Consider the following 14,886-nt stretch of genomic DNA (forward strand, 5'->3'; position numbering starts at 1 on the left):
CAATGTGCCTAAGCAGGATCCTAAATAAACTGTGAGATTTGGTGATGTCACTGCTGTGTTGCTCATTGGTTTCCATGCTGGAGGGGACTCTGTACCTGAGGATCAGCACTGCAAGGATCTTCCTATTTTGCTTTAGCTATTCTTTGGATGTGTGCTTTCTGAACCTCTTCTCTTTTTTTACTTAAGTGGTTGTAAACCCTTAAATACACCCAGTGAAGTGACTGGCCTCAGGTTATACACAGAGATCAAACAAATCCTCCTACATAAGTTGTACCTGTTTATCTGCGGCTCTCTCTTCTCTACATCTGTTCAAATATGAGTGGTGAGCTGAAATTACACACTGCAGTGCTCAGTGAGGAGAGCTCCTGAGAGCTTTTACTTTCTAATCTGGCTGTTTTTTTTCTCCCAGTTTTTTTAGGGAGAAGAAGCAGCCAGATCGCTGTTTACTGCACACATAGTTCTATGTGTGTGTGATTGTTTCAGCCAAAACCATTAACTGAAATCTGTTGACTAAGTATCAAACATAAAAAGTCTTGCGCCAGCCAGAAAAATTAATACAAGTGCACCTACAGATAAAGATATATAGGTGAAAAAATCACACTCTCTAAATCAAAGAAAAAAAGTCTTTAAAAGGTGCAAATCATATAATGTGCGAATGAAGTGACAAGAAGAAAGTCCATTAAACAAATCCCATAATGCAACTGATATAGTAACACCTCCGTGATCGTGTCAGGGTCCCTTTCACCATCTAGAGTGGCCTCTCACCTCACTCTTTGACCCGAGAGCCACCCCGGGTCTAAGACGGCTTTTTCCTCACTGGGGAGTTAGGATGTTAATCCGCACAGGGGAGTATTTCCAGGGTCCCAACTCCGATCTCGTATGACTCGGTGTATATAAGGGGGTAAACTGAATAAATCTATTGCTCTCTGCTTGAATGGTAGGATACGTTTATTGAAAACTGCTGCACTTACATTAAGAAGCACTCAGCAGTGCGTGCATGTGAATCAGTTCCGCATAATCTCAGGAAGGGATGTGACGTCCAATATGCAGGCTCCGCCCCTGTACGCGTTTTGTCAGCACTCTCTCAGCTTCCACTGCCTTGGTAGGAATCTGTTGACTGCCTGTGCCCCCCGTCCACAGTAAATTTACTGTGGGCAGGCAGATTAAGAAACCAGGGCATTGCCACATTAGTGCAGGGACTAGAGATGCACCAAAATTTCTGCGGCCGAAACATATCTGGTGAAAATTGTGTTTTCTGCATTTTGCTGAATAAAGAAATGGCGCCGAAAATGCACGGGATTTTGATGCGAATTTACTGGGCCTAGGGTTGATTTGCACCACAAAAACTCACTCGAGATCCGTTCTGTATGCACATTTTTGATGCGTTCTAGTGCATTCCGGTGGATTTTACCATGTTCCAGTACAGTTCGGTGCCGATCTGTCCGCCGCTATGTCGCAGTCCCGCTAGAAATCGCTGATCGCTTTTCGTTTTTATATAATTGTATTATTTTCGACTTTTTAATTAACCACTTCAGCTCCGGAAGGTTATATATATTTATATATACGCCCCGGAAGACGTCAATCTATGACGAAACTAGACGGGTGGTTTCAGACACAACGTAGCCACGCCCCCAATGCCGGCGGAAATCCTTTCGGATACGTGCGGGACGCCACAGCCTTTGATGTATATGGAATACAATGTTTTTCTGCTCGGTTGTCTAAGTGCAATTTCTTTTAAATAAAACATTTTTATTGCGGTATTATGCTATGTGCCCTCTTTCTTTTCTGGATCAATCTCCATGGGCTCCACCCATCTTTATGTGAGGATTGCTTCTTGATATCTGCTCAAGCATTTCCTGAAACTGCCACTCTGGAGAATGTCCTGTGTGACCCCGGTAACTGGCCCCTATTGATAAGCAAGTTGTGGACTATATTAAATTAGATTACCATATGGGTCTGGTAAGCAGCCTTATTTACATCTCCTTTGATCACGGGTGCCTTTTAGTGGAAGCTCCATTGGACAGCCTATCATTTGCTGGGACTTGTGGTTCCTCTTCACTGGAATTCACCATTTCTTTCTTCACAAGGACTTTTTTATACCGTGTTTCCCCAAAAATAAGCCCGGGTCTTATATTAATTTTGGCACCAAAAGACACAGTAGGGCTTATTTTTGGGGTAGGTCTTATAATGTTCTGTCCCCCTCTGCCCTCCCTGCCTGCCAGAAATCCCATGTAAACCTAGTTTAATGTATATAAAATCCTAGGATGCGCTTTATTAGTGTTTTATATACTGTCCAGTGAGTGTTTTTGTAATACAATTGTGTGAAATACCTTCATTACGGTACATCGCTGCTCTGTGCTCAGCTAATCTCCTGCTCTCTCCTGTCTTTCTCCTCTCATACGGTAGCTGTCAGAGGGGGATCTCAGGGGGAGGGGCTGAGATCCCCCTCTGACAGCTACCGTATGAGAGGAGAAAGACAGCAGGGAATCAGCTGAGAGCAGAGCGGCGATGTAAGGAAGGTATTTCACAGTATTATATTACAAAAACACACTGGACATTATTTAAAATGCTAATAAAGTGCATCCTAGGATTTTTCATACACTAAACTAGGGCTTATTTTCGGGGTAGGGCTTGTATTGCAGCCAGCCCCAATAATCGAGATAGGGCTTATTTTCGGGGTAGGGCTTACTTTTGGGGAAACAGGGTATATACTATTTTTGTGGGATTGTTTTTTTTTTTCACTGAATTACTTTTTTTATGCACATTATCTCACATGATTTTTTTCATTAGTGTTCACAATTTTTTTTTACGTTTTATAGGGTGTTCATATCACCGGCATATTCATTTTTTGCATATTTAATTTTCGTCACTTGTTCATTAATTTTTGAGCGCAACACATAGTGGTTTTATATTGTTTTGGACTTTGTTCTTTGAGTCTGTGTATGCTGCTTGGTATTCATTTTTTTTACACTGTTTTTTAGACTTGGCGCAGGAATTTTTCTGATTTATATTATATATATATATATATATATATATATATATATATATATATGTGTGTGTGTATATATATAAATATATATATATAACATTTTTTTAATTGTCATTTTCGGTTTTGATACTTGGCCAAGCGTATCCTGCATTTTTGGTCTCAGTTTCGTCACCAAAATTTCCATTCAGTGCACCTCTAGCAAGGATATTCTTTCCCAGAGGAGCTTTCAGTATGAGGGCCGGAGTCCAAGGGCTTTTGTTGACTTCAAACAGGTTTTGCATTCCCATAATCTATAGCAGGGATCCTCAAACTACGGCCCTCCAGCTTTTGTGGCACTACACATCCCATGAGGCATTGTAAAACTCTGACATTCACAGACATGACTAGGCATGATGGGACTTGTAGTTCTCGAACAACTGGAGGGCCATAGTTTTGAAGACCCCTGATCTATAGGAAGGCAACCCTTGCAATTTGCAATGAATGGCACTGCAATGCAACTCTCATAAAGCAGATGTGTTGCCGTAATGCCCACTTTGCCACAACGTACAAGTGTGAATGGGCCCCTAAAATGAACATTTGAAAGCTTATCTGAAATGTTGGCGATTGGGTTTACATCTTTTAAGAAAACAGCAAGTGAAAACAGAAAGAATGGCAATTAAATCTAATTGAGGAAATGTGGGATGCACAGCAGATATGTCACCAGTAGTAAATGGTGGGCATTGGTGAACTAGAGCTTTAAGAGCAGCATTTGTTATGGGCTCATTAAGGGATCATGAGGCAATCGGTACATTTACTTTCAAGACCCCAAATTGCACGCACAAATGCCACTTCCAAGGGTGAGTGTCATAGTTCCAAAGGTGGGCGTCACTTTATTGCAAGGATGTAATAATCTCGGACGGGTCCACACCTAAACATTGTGTCATGAACTCCATTGTTCTGCATGTGAAACGGCCCCTTCACAAGAGGATTTCTTTAATCTGCACACTTTTAAAAGATCAAAGCAGTCGTGTTTTTTTTTTTTTTTTTAATTAAAATGAACAAAGTAACATGAAAAAAAGATTTAGAGGATAAATTAAATGCAGCTTCTTCGCTGTATTCCTGCGGGAGCAGCTTGAAAAACAAGCCAACATCCTGCTTGACCCAAATCCCAGTGCTAAAGGGAACCAGGCTTACATTCTAAATAACAATTTACCAAAAGATGAAGCTAATATCCAGGAGCTAAAACAGAACTTCAGCCACCACTTTTCTTTTTTGGGATGGGGTGTGGAAGGGTTAGAAACTGCCAGGTTTGTGGGGGTGTCATACTGCTGGGACCGTAAGGGCTTGTTTAGAATTGCTTCAAAATGTAATATTGGACATTCTTTTTTAACCACTTCAGCCCCGGAAGGTTTTACCCCCTTCCTGACCAGGCCATTTTTTGCGATACGGCACTGCGTTGCTCTAACTGACACGTTCTGTACCTATACCATATCCCACAATCCTTTGCATGCAGCCTTGATTGTTTGTCACTACTAGCCACTGATTGGTCAGAGAATCGTTGTAATCCCACCCACTTACTACTTTAGTGGAAAAGCAAACCGAGCCGAATAGAGCCTATACAGTGCCGAAACGTGCCGTCTCGTACCACACAGTGGAAAAGCAAACCGAGCCGAGTAGAGCCGATACAGTGCTGAAAGGTGCCGTCTCGTACCACACAGTGGAAAAGCAAACCGAGCCGAGTTGGTCCAAGCAGTGCCGAGTGGAGCCGAGCCGGTACTTGCAGTGGAAAAGTGCCATAAGTGACACTTTTTGAGGACCAGTAACAAAAAGGTACAGCAGCTTCTTTTGTGCGTCATTCGTCCCGCAATTCTGTTTGTGCGATTTTACCGCGATTCGGCAGGTGGAAATCGCGGCAACATCGCACAGCATTTGGAGTGCCATTGCAAATCACTGGCATCGCACAGGTGTCCCGGGATTTGCAATTATTCCGGATCGTGGGCAGAATCGCGGTGGTTCTGCCCGTGATCCGCCAAGCCCACATGTGAACGTAGCCTTAAAGTCCCAACTTCTCCTTTTATTTCTCGAATAGGGATGGAGACGCATGTTTTTTTCCCCCATGTGTCTCATCTAAAGTCCCAAAACCCAGCCGAGTTGGTTCAAGCAGTGCCGAGTGGACCCGAGCCGGTACTTGCAGTGGAAAAGTGCCATAAGTGACACTTTTTGAGGACCAGTAACAAAAAGGTACAGCAGCTTCTTTTGTGCGTCATTCGTCCCGCGATTCTGTTTGTGTGATGTTACCGCGATTCGGCAGATGTCTCATCTAAAGTCACAAAACCCCCCTTCCCATATACAATACAGTGATCAGTGCTAAAAAAAAAATGCGCAGTTACTGTATAAGATCTCTCTTTTACTGGAGATCTCTCTTTTACAGTCACCGCTCTGTGCTCAGAGCAAACCCGGGAACTGAGCTATCGGCAGCTTTTGATCACTCAGTTTACGGTAAAGAGCCAGCGGGGGGGGGGGGGGCAGCTGCAACATTAGATTTGGTGCTGTAACCATCTAGGTGTTTTTAGGTATTTTTTTTTTTATTGTTTTTACTAGTAATGGCGGAGATCAGCGATTTTTAGCGGAACTGTGAAATTGTGGCGGACAAATCTGACACAAAGTGACACTTTTTGAGGACCAGTAACCCCAATACAGTGATCAGTGCTAAAAGAAAATGCACAGTTACTGTATAAGATCTCTCTTTTACTGGAGATCTCTCTTTTACAGCCACCGCTCTGTGCTCAGAGCAAACCCGGGAACTGAGCTATCAGTAGATTTTGATCACTCAGTTTACGGTAAAGAGCCAGCGGGGGGGAGCTGCAACATTGGATTTGGTGCTGTAGCCATCTAGGGGAGTATTTATATTTTTTGTTATTTGTAATTTCTGCTTTTCTCTTTCTAACTTTATCTGAACACTTTTCTGCCTTCAGAAATGTACTGATTCCTACAATTTTGTTTAACCACTTTACCACCGGAGGATTTTGCTGTCTTACGTCTGGGCCACTTTTTGCGATTCGGCACTGTGCGACTTTAACTGACAATTGCGCGGTCGTGCGACGCCGTACCCAAACAAAATTTTTTTCCCCACAAACAGAGCTTTCTTTTGGTGGTATTTGATCACCTGTGCGATTTTTACTTTTGGCGCTATAAACAAAAAAATAGCGTAAATTTTGGAAAAATAACAATATTTTTCACATTTTTTTTTATATGAAATTCCCCCCCAAAAAAATGTTAAAATCAAAATTTTTTTAAATTTTTGGCCAATTTGTTTTCTGCTACCTATGTTTGGTAAAAAAATCACAATAAGCGTATTTTGATTTGTTTGCGCAAAAGTTATTGCGTTTACTAACTAAGGGAAAGATTTCTGTCATTTTTGGTGTTTTTTTTTAACGGGTAATGGCGGCGATCTGCGATTTTTTTTTTTTTTTTTCTTTGCGGGACTGCAACATTGCGGCGGACAGATCGGACCCTTGACTGACATTTTTGACACTTTTGGGGTTACCAGTGACATTTCTATAGTAATCAGTGCTATAAATATGCACTGTTACTGTAAAAATGACACTGGCAGGGAAGGGGTTAATTTTATTGGAGAGGGAGGGGTTAATGTATGCCTGGTGCTTACTAACGTGTGTGGGGGGAGGTGACTGAGTGACACAGGGACAGATCGCAGGTTCAGCTAAGCTGAACCCTGCAATCTGTCACTGTTTGTTACTATGGAGATCCGCCCGCTCTGTTTACACAAGCGGGCGGATCTCCAAACTCGATTCCCCGACGATCGGGGAAGAGCAGCGGCGATCGCCGCTGCTCCTCCCCTGGCCCGACTCCCGCTGTGAATGAATACAGCGGGGGCGAGTCTCTGGCGGCGCGCGAGCGCCGCCCACAAGGGGAGGAGTCCATCACTGGACGATAACGAGCCACTGTGCCGCAGTAGAGGTACAGTGAGCGGTCGTAAAGTGGTTAATTACCATCGCTGGCGGCACTGTGGCATTGTCCATAGCAAACTGGTCATATGTTGCCTTCAAAACAAACGCACGCTTTGGGGTTTGTTTATAAATATATTCACAAATTTCACCCAGGATTCACACAATTAGAAAAATGTGGGGAAAATTTTATAAATCGCTCCCTTTGTGTTGGAAACACAGTCAGTTTGCATGGAAGAATAGACTCTGTGTATTCAATTAATAAAAGAAAGGTCAACCGCATAAATTATTAATTTTAAAATAGTATTTCTCGCATGTAAAGGTCTTTCATTTGTTTCTCAAAATTTTGTATTTACCCATGCAACCCAAATCAAAATCTCTGTATAAATCTGTTGTAGATCGCTTGGATATCCGCGCTGCACGGATTCTGCTGGATAATGACCACTATGCCATGGCAAAGCTGAAAAAGAGAGTCCTAGAATATCTGGCTGTACGTCAGCTAAAGAACAACCTCAAGGGCCCTATCCTTTGCTTTGTTGGACCCCCTGGTGTGGGCAAAACCAGTGTGGGAAGGTCCATTGCTAAGACTTTGGGCAGAGAGTTCCACAGGATTGCGTTGGGTGGAGTGTGTGACCAGTCTGATATCCGTGGACACAGGTAGGATTGGCTGCAGGTACGGGTCTCTGATCTTGTTAATTTGCAATCATCACATTTTTAATTAAAGTGGTTTTTAACATATGAAATGAAAAATGAGCAGAGCACATCCCTCTATAGAGTGTACTTGCCACAATCCAAAGCACAGAGTTTGATTTCTGTCTCCTCTTTCCTGCCCTCTCTGCTAGCTGAGTCACTTCTGACAGGTGTAGCACCATCCTAGGTAGGTGCTAGTGAGAGAATATAGTTTTTGGCTCTTGTCTGCTTACCAGAGGGGCTGCAGGCAAATCTATATTGCTCTTTGCCTACCAGAGAGCAGGATCTGTTAGTGAGGTCTGCTCATTGTGATCAGTGTGTGATTCATTGTGTCTAGAGAGTGTTTTGTGATTCATTGTGTCTAGAGAGTGTTTCACACTGGTCCAATAGGGAGGCATGTTGGACAGTGGGAGGAAACCTGACGAATGGGTGCATAGGCCTTGATAAGGGGGAGGGGGGATTGTCCCACAGTCTATATCTCTGTGTGCCTGTGTTTCAATAAACAGTTTGATTCTGGTTGACTCCAAAACTTGTACTGTTGAGTTCTTGGGGTAACAATAGCCAGATTCACGGATCTCGTGTTCCAGGGCTTAGGAAGCAGATTCTTGGTGGAGATACCTAGTCTGGGTGTTCGGAGTCCGTCACAATATTGTTCTCTGTCTACCAGAGAGGAGGATCTGTGAGTGAGGTCTGCTCATCGTGCTCAGTGTGCAATTTATTGTGTCTAGAGAGTGTTTCACACTGGTCCAATAGGGAGGCATGTTGGACAGTGGGAGGAAAATGTTGGACTCCAGGGTTGCGTCTCACTGTACCCCAGAATAAATTTCTGTGCAGCCTCAGCCTGTGCTGCCTCTGTGGAGCCTCAGCCTGTGCTGCCTCTGTGGAGCCTCAGCCTGTGCTGCCTCTATGGAGCCTCAGCCTGTGCTGCCTCTATGGAGCCTCAGCCTGTGCTGCCTCTGTGGAGCCTCAGCCTGTGCTGTCTCTGTGGAGCCTCAGCCTGTGCTGCCTCTGTGGAGCCTCAGCCTGTGCTGCCTCTGTGGAGCCTCAGCCTGTGCTGCCTCTGTGGAGCCTCAGCCAGTGCTGCCTCTGTGGAGCCTCAGCCAGTGCTGCCTCTGTGGAGCCTCAGCCTGTGCTGCCTCTGTGGAGCCTCAGCCTGTGCTGCCTCTGTGCAGCCTCAGCCCGTGCTGCCTCTGTGCAGCCTCAGCCCGTGCTGCCTCTGTGCAGCCTCAGCCCGTGCTGCCTCTGTGCAGCCTCAGCCCGAGCTGCCACTGTGGAGCCTCAGCCTGCGCTGCCACTGTGGAGCCTCAGCCCGTGCTGCCTCTGTGGAGCCTCAGCCCGCGCTGCCTCTGTGGAGCCTCAGCCCGCGCTGCCTCTGTGCAGCCTCAGCCCGTGCTGCCTCTGTGCAGCCTCAGCCCGTGCTGCCACTGTGCAGCCTCAGCCCGTGCTGCCACTGTGCAGCCTCAGCCCGCGCTGCCTCTGTGCAGCCTCAGCCCGCGCTGCCTCTGTGCAGCCTCAGCCCGCGCTGCCTCTGTGCAGCCTCAGCCCGCGCTGCCTCTGTGGAGCCTCAGCCCGCGCGGCCCTGTGGAGCCTCAGCCCGCGCTGCCTCTGTGGAGCCTCAGCCCGCGCTGCCTCTGTGGAGCCTCAGCCCGCGCTGCCTCTGTGGAGCCTCAGCCCGCGCTGCCTCTGTGGAGCCTCAGCCCGCGCTGCCTCTGTGGAGCCTCAGCCCGCGCTACCTCTGTGGAGCCTCAGCCCGTGCTGCCTCTGTGGAGCCTCAGCCCGTGCTGCCTCTGTGGAGCCTCAGCCTGTGCTGTCTCTGTGGAGCCTCAGCCTGTGCTGCCTCTGTGGAGCCTCAGCCTGTGCTGCCTCTGTAGAGCCTCAGCCTGTGCTGCCTCTGTGCACCTGCTGCTACCTTGATCCCTGTGGCCTGCCTTCCCCCTTAATCATGGCTCATCCTTCACAGGCTGTCACTAAGCCTTCAGTATACATTCATCTGCAACTCCTCGAGGTCAATGCAAGTCACCAAATGGGCGCGATGCTGGGGTGATGTACAATGAGGGAAAAAATCAGACATGGATGGCACCACAATGCAGGTCACCAAACCACATCGCACTTTACAAGGCTGAAGGAGCTGCGCAAAATATATAATATTTAAATCTAATTTTTTTTTTTTTCCTGAAAGGCTCAACTTCTGTTCTGTGAACGTTTTTTTGGATCTTTTATTTTATTTATTTATTTATTTTTGGACCCTGAAATTCGGATGATGATCACATGAGCCTATTTAGACTTATGAATAGTCGTCTGTTCTGCAATAAAACTACAACAAACCGATTCACTGTGAAGCTGCACGAGATTCAGCGTACGCCTTCCTTCTATTAGACCCGTCTTTATATTGTAGGCCCCATGGACACAAGATGGGGTCCTGCCCCTTTTCAGCAGGGTCATGTCCTTGTTGTTCCATTGCTGTACACAAGGTATATCTGTAAAATCAACCCTATCAAAATCCTAAAAGAAAAAAGATATTTCTCTTACGTCCTCCGACAGTCGCCGCCTCTTCATATTCGTCACATATGGGGTATTAGACTTTGCTCCGAAGGAGTAGCTAGGCAACAGAATATGTTAACATTAAAGCTTTTAACATATCCCACCCTCAAGGGGTGGTCCCCTCAGTCAATACCCTCCTACTTCCTGCAACCATATCTCAGTTTTAATGTCTAGCTTGTCAGGAGTGGCTGGCTTTTCCTGTGCTGGGGCTTTCTGCCCCAGACTCTTTCTTCTTTTTGAAATTTTGTTTGAGTTTTCTCTCTACCTTTACTTAGCTGTTATTTTTGTCAGCGTTAGTTCTTCTGATGAAGAGGATCATGCGGGCTGGGTCTCGGGCTGATCCCCCTGGTCGCAGGTCGTGGGTCAGTGGCTTCCCAGCCTGCCATCGAGCGTTCAGCCAGGTAACGCTCCTGGCACAGTGAACGACCCATCCCTGTTCGGTGCAGGGATGATTGGTGAGGTGGCTACCTCACTGGACGCCGTGCGGTTTCTTAACCCCCATTTTGTGCGTCTTGAATTGCGACTCTCCCTGCCTCATGTGCAGCGGCTTGTTCGCCTGTGCGGGTCCCCCACGCCATTGAGAGGTAAGTGTATCTATGTGGGGACCTGTCTGTCTGGGGGGGTGTCAGTCTGGGACTGTGTAACCTGCCTCTATTCACACTGATTGTCTCCCTATCTCTCGGCTGCATGCTGTGGGCTGCAAGGGGGGGGGGGGGGAGCTGTGTGACACTGTGTGTGTCAGCCTGGTCAGTGTGAAAAGCTGTGTGCTGTGGGGCATGTTTTTTTGGCATGTTTGGGCATATACAGCGATCGCTGCGGCGATCTGACACGTGTTCTTATACATGGATGACATGTGTGCATTACTGCACTGTGGAGCGGCGGTTTCGGCGCCAAACGGCGCCATTTTGCCTACACTCGCTCCGGCCGCATGTTTTACATGCATGGCGGCCATTTTCTTGTAGCCTCCATAGGTTTTCATAGAGCGCCCTGGCAGCATCACTTCCTCTTTCCAGGAACACCGATCGAGGCAGCAGCAGCGGCGAGGGTCTCCTCAGGTTTTATCCTTCTGTTCTTGCTATCCATTGCCTGTGTTCAGTTTGCATATTCCCTGTGGGGGTCTCATTGTGCTTGAGTGTGGTGCGGTGGGCTGCGCTTGCTTAAAGGGGCAGTTAACCCTTTATTGTCTGGTATTACAGGGGCAATGGATTCTCAGGAGGGCAAATTTCCTACCGCCTTGGTGGAAAGCCAGGGGACCGCTGTTTCCCCCCCAGGGGGGGATTTAGCCACTATTGTGGCTGGCCTTGCTGCTCAGGTGCAGATGCTGGTGGCTGCTCAATCTACTAAAAGACCCAGAATTGCTCTTTCCTCTGATTCTGAGGGTGAAGGTGTTGGGGTTGTTATGGCGGGGGCCTCCTTATCGGGGTCCCGCTCCTCCCTAGATCTAGTGGGGTCCGAAGTGGAGGCTGAAGTTGAGGGGGTTGATAATTCTCCCCCTGGCTCGCCTGAAGAGCTTGCAATCATGGATGAATTGATTGCTTCCATAAAGCAAACATTGCGTTTGCAGGATGAAGTGTGTCCTCCCGCTGCCTTGGCGGCCTATGGGACGCAGAGAAAACACAGGACACCGCAGGTTTTTCCCTGCAATGATGATTTTCAGCGCGCTGTTAAGGAACAATGGCGCAATCTGCGCAAACCTTTTGCTGTACCAAGTAGGTTCAAGCTGCGTTATCCTTTCTCGCCTTCCACTGATGAAAGGTGGTGTGTGCCTCCCCCAGTGGATCACGCAATTGCGGTTTTAAACAAGGCCACTGCGATTCCTGCAGAGGATTCCCCTGTGTTCCGTGATGCCACGGATAGGAGATTGGAGTCTCTTGCCCGTCATACTTATTCTGTTACGGGTTCTATGCTTAAAGCTCTGTTTGCTTCTCTCATGGCGGCCCAGGCGATCGCAAGTTGGACGCAGATGCTTAGGTGCGTCCTAGTGGCCGACTCGGCCTCGCCGGCGACCCTGGATATGGTGGATCAAATCCACCAGGGTGTCATGTATCTGTGTGATGCGGACCTGGACCTGGTTCCATTGGCTGCACGTGTGCACAGCGTGGCGGTGTTGTCTCGCCGCCTGGTTTGGTTAAAATGTTGGTCGGTGGACCAATCTTCGCGTAAGACCTTAGCCAATCTACCTTATGATGGGTCTCGCCTTTTTGGGGAGTCCTTGGATGTGTTGATTAAGGGGATCACCGGAGGTAAGAGCACTTTCTTGCCCCATTTCCCCAAGGCTAAGGGGGCTTCTGGGAAGAAGCATGCTAATTTTCGGCCCCCTCAGGGGTCCTTTCGTGCCTTTCGGCCACACTACAAGGGCAAGCCGTTCAAAGGTCAAGGGTCTCAGAAGAAGCCCTGGTCTGGGAAACAGAAGTCCGGCCAATCCGGATCTGCAGCCCATAACAGTTCGGCCTGAAGGGGCGCCCTCACCCAGTTTTGGGGTGGGGGGACGCTTGCTCGGTTTTCTTCAACCCTGGTTGGCCCGTGTGCGGGACAGATGGGTTCAGGAGATCGTTCGATCTGGTTACAAGATCGAGTTTCTCTCTCGGCCGGAGAGCAGATTTTTTCCCTCAAATCTTCAACTGTCTCCAGAGCGTTTGCGGGACCTGCACCTGGCGGTGCGGGACCTGAGGGCTCAGGGAGTGGTGGTTCCGGTGCCTCATCGGGACAGGTTTCGGGGGTTTTATTCCAATCTGTTCACCGTGCCCAGAAAGGAGGGCAAGGTTCGTCCAATTCTGGACTTGAAGGCTCTGAACCGCTCTGTGCGGGTTCGCAAGTTCCGCATGGAATCCCTGCGGTCGGTGGTGGCTGCCCTGGTTCCGGGGGAATTCATGGCCTCCATCGATTTGAAGGATGCGTATCTTCACATCCCCTTTTTCGAGGGTCACCAGAGGTTCCTTCGATTTGCCATTGCGGAGGATCACTACCAGTTCGTGGCGTTGCCTTTTGGTCTCGCCTCGGCTCCGTGGGTCTTCACCAAGGTGCTTGCACCGGTTCTGGCATTATTGAGGGCCCAGGGCTTTTCTGTCCTGGGGTACCTGGACGACATTCTGGTTCGGTCTGCGACCGGCCAGGGTCTGGAGCAGGACCTGTCTGTCACGATGCAAACTCTGCAGGAGTTTGGTTGGACGATAAATTTTCCAAAGTCGACACTGAGTCCGTCGGTTCGTCTTCCCTACCTGGGGATGATTCTGGACTCGGTGCAGGCGAAGGTCTTCCTGCCGGAAGACAAACTCAGAACTCTTCAGGAGGAAGTCAGGTCCCTCAGGGACGTTCCGCACTCGTCTCTGTGGACGTGCATGAGATGTCTGGGATTGATGGTCTCGGCCTTCGAGGCGATTCCCTTCGCCCAGTTTCACACGCGGGGTCTCCAAGCGGAGATCCTGTCCAGGTGGGACGGGCGACCTCAATCTCTGGATCTTCAAATCTCGTTGAGTCATCGCACCAGAAGAAACCTTCTGTGGTGGCTCCAGTCCCCGATGGTGTCCGGGGGCAAGTCGTTTCGTCCTGTCTCGTGGACGGTGATCACCACGGATGCCAGCCTGTCGGGCTGGGGTGGTGTTCTGGGCGTTCTATCCGCCCAGGGAACTTGGTCGGAGGGGGAGTCTTCCCTTCCGATCAACATTCTGGAATTGCGTGCGATAAATCTCTGTCTTCATCGCTGGACGGACCGGCTGCAGGGCTGCCCGGTTCGGGTGCAGACGGACAATGCCACGGCGGTGGCCTACATCAACCACCAAGGGGGCACCAGGAGTGCCCGAGCGGCTCGAGAAGTGGCCGACATTCTGTCTTGGGCCGAGACTCATGTCCCGGCGATAATGGCGGTTCACATTCCGGGAGTGGAGAATTGGCAGGCGGACTATCTGAGTCGCCAGACCCTGGATCAGGGGGAATGGTCTCTCCACCCGGCTGTCTTCCAGATGTTGTGCGCGAAGTGGGGTCTTCCAGATGTGGACCTGTTCGCGTCTCGTCTCAACAACAAGGTGAAAAGGTTCGTGGAAAGGACGCGCGACCCTCGGGCAGACGCGTCGGACGCGTTAGTGGCCCCGTGGCATCAGTACAGGCTGATGTACGCGTTTCCACCGATTCAGTTGCTGTCCAGGTTCCTTCGCAGGTTACACTCGGAACGCAGCACGGTGATTCTTGTGGCACCGGACTGGCCTCGCCGGTCCTGGTACGCAGACCTCGTGAATCTGGCGGTCGACGCTCCGTGGCGTCTGCCTCTTCGAGACGATCTACTGTCTCAAGGACCGATATACCATCCTGCTTTACAGTCGCTGGCTTTGACGGCCTGGCTGTTGAGACCGAGGTCCTGAAGGAGAGGGGTCTCTCTCCAGAGGTCGTTCATACTTTGATCAACGCGAGGAAGTCTTCCTCGGGGAAGGTTTATTACCGTACTTGGAAGGCCTATTTTGCCTGGTGTGAGTCCAGGGGGTTTTCACCCCGCACGTACTCTGTTTCCCGTGTGCTGTCTTTTCTTCAAACGGGTGTTGATCAGCGTTTGGCGCTGGCTACGATAAAGGGTCAGGTGTCTGCACTGGCCGTTCTGTTTCAACGTCCCGTGGCTTCCAACTCCTTGGTTGGCACCTTTGTTCAGGGTGTGCGGCATCTGGTTCCTCCTAGGAGGGATCCTTTGCCCCCTTGGGACTTGAATCTCGTTCTGTCTGTGTTGCAACGTGCTCC

The 14,886-nt window shown here is 48.8% G+C and overlaps 1 protein-coding gene across 1 annotated transcript in view; it reads left to right on the plus strand.

Moving 5' to 3' along the window:
- LONP2 (lon peptidase 2, peroxisomal) overlaps nt 1-14,886 on the plus strand; it is a gene marked incomplete at its 5' end in the record, with an annotated part of 171,883 nt that overhangs the window by 47,546 nt on the left and 109,451 nt on the right. Inside the window, one exon of the mRNA XM_082270039.1 lies at nt 7,332-7,590. Coding sequence (XP_082126165.1) covers nt 7,332-7,590 — 259 coding nt within the window. The remainder of the gene's footprint in view (nt 1-7,331; nt 7,591-14,886) is intronic.

This window comes from Pelophylax lessonae (assembly GCF_965119305.1).
Source record: "Pelophylax lessonae genome assembly, chromosome: 10".
NCBI lineage: Eukaryota > Metazoa > Chordata > Amphibia > Anura > Ranidae > Pelophylax > Pelophylax lessonae.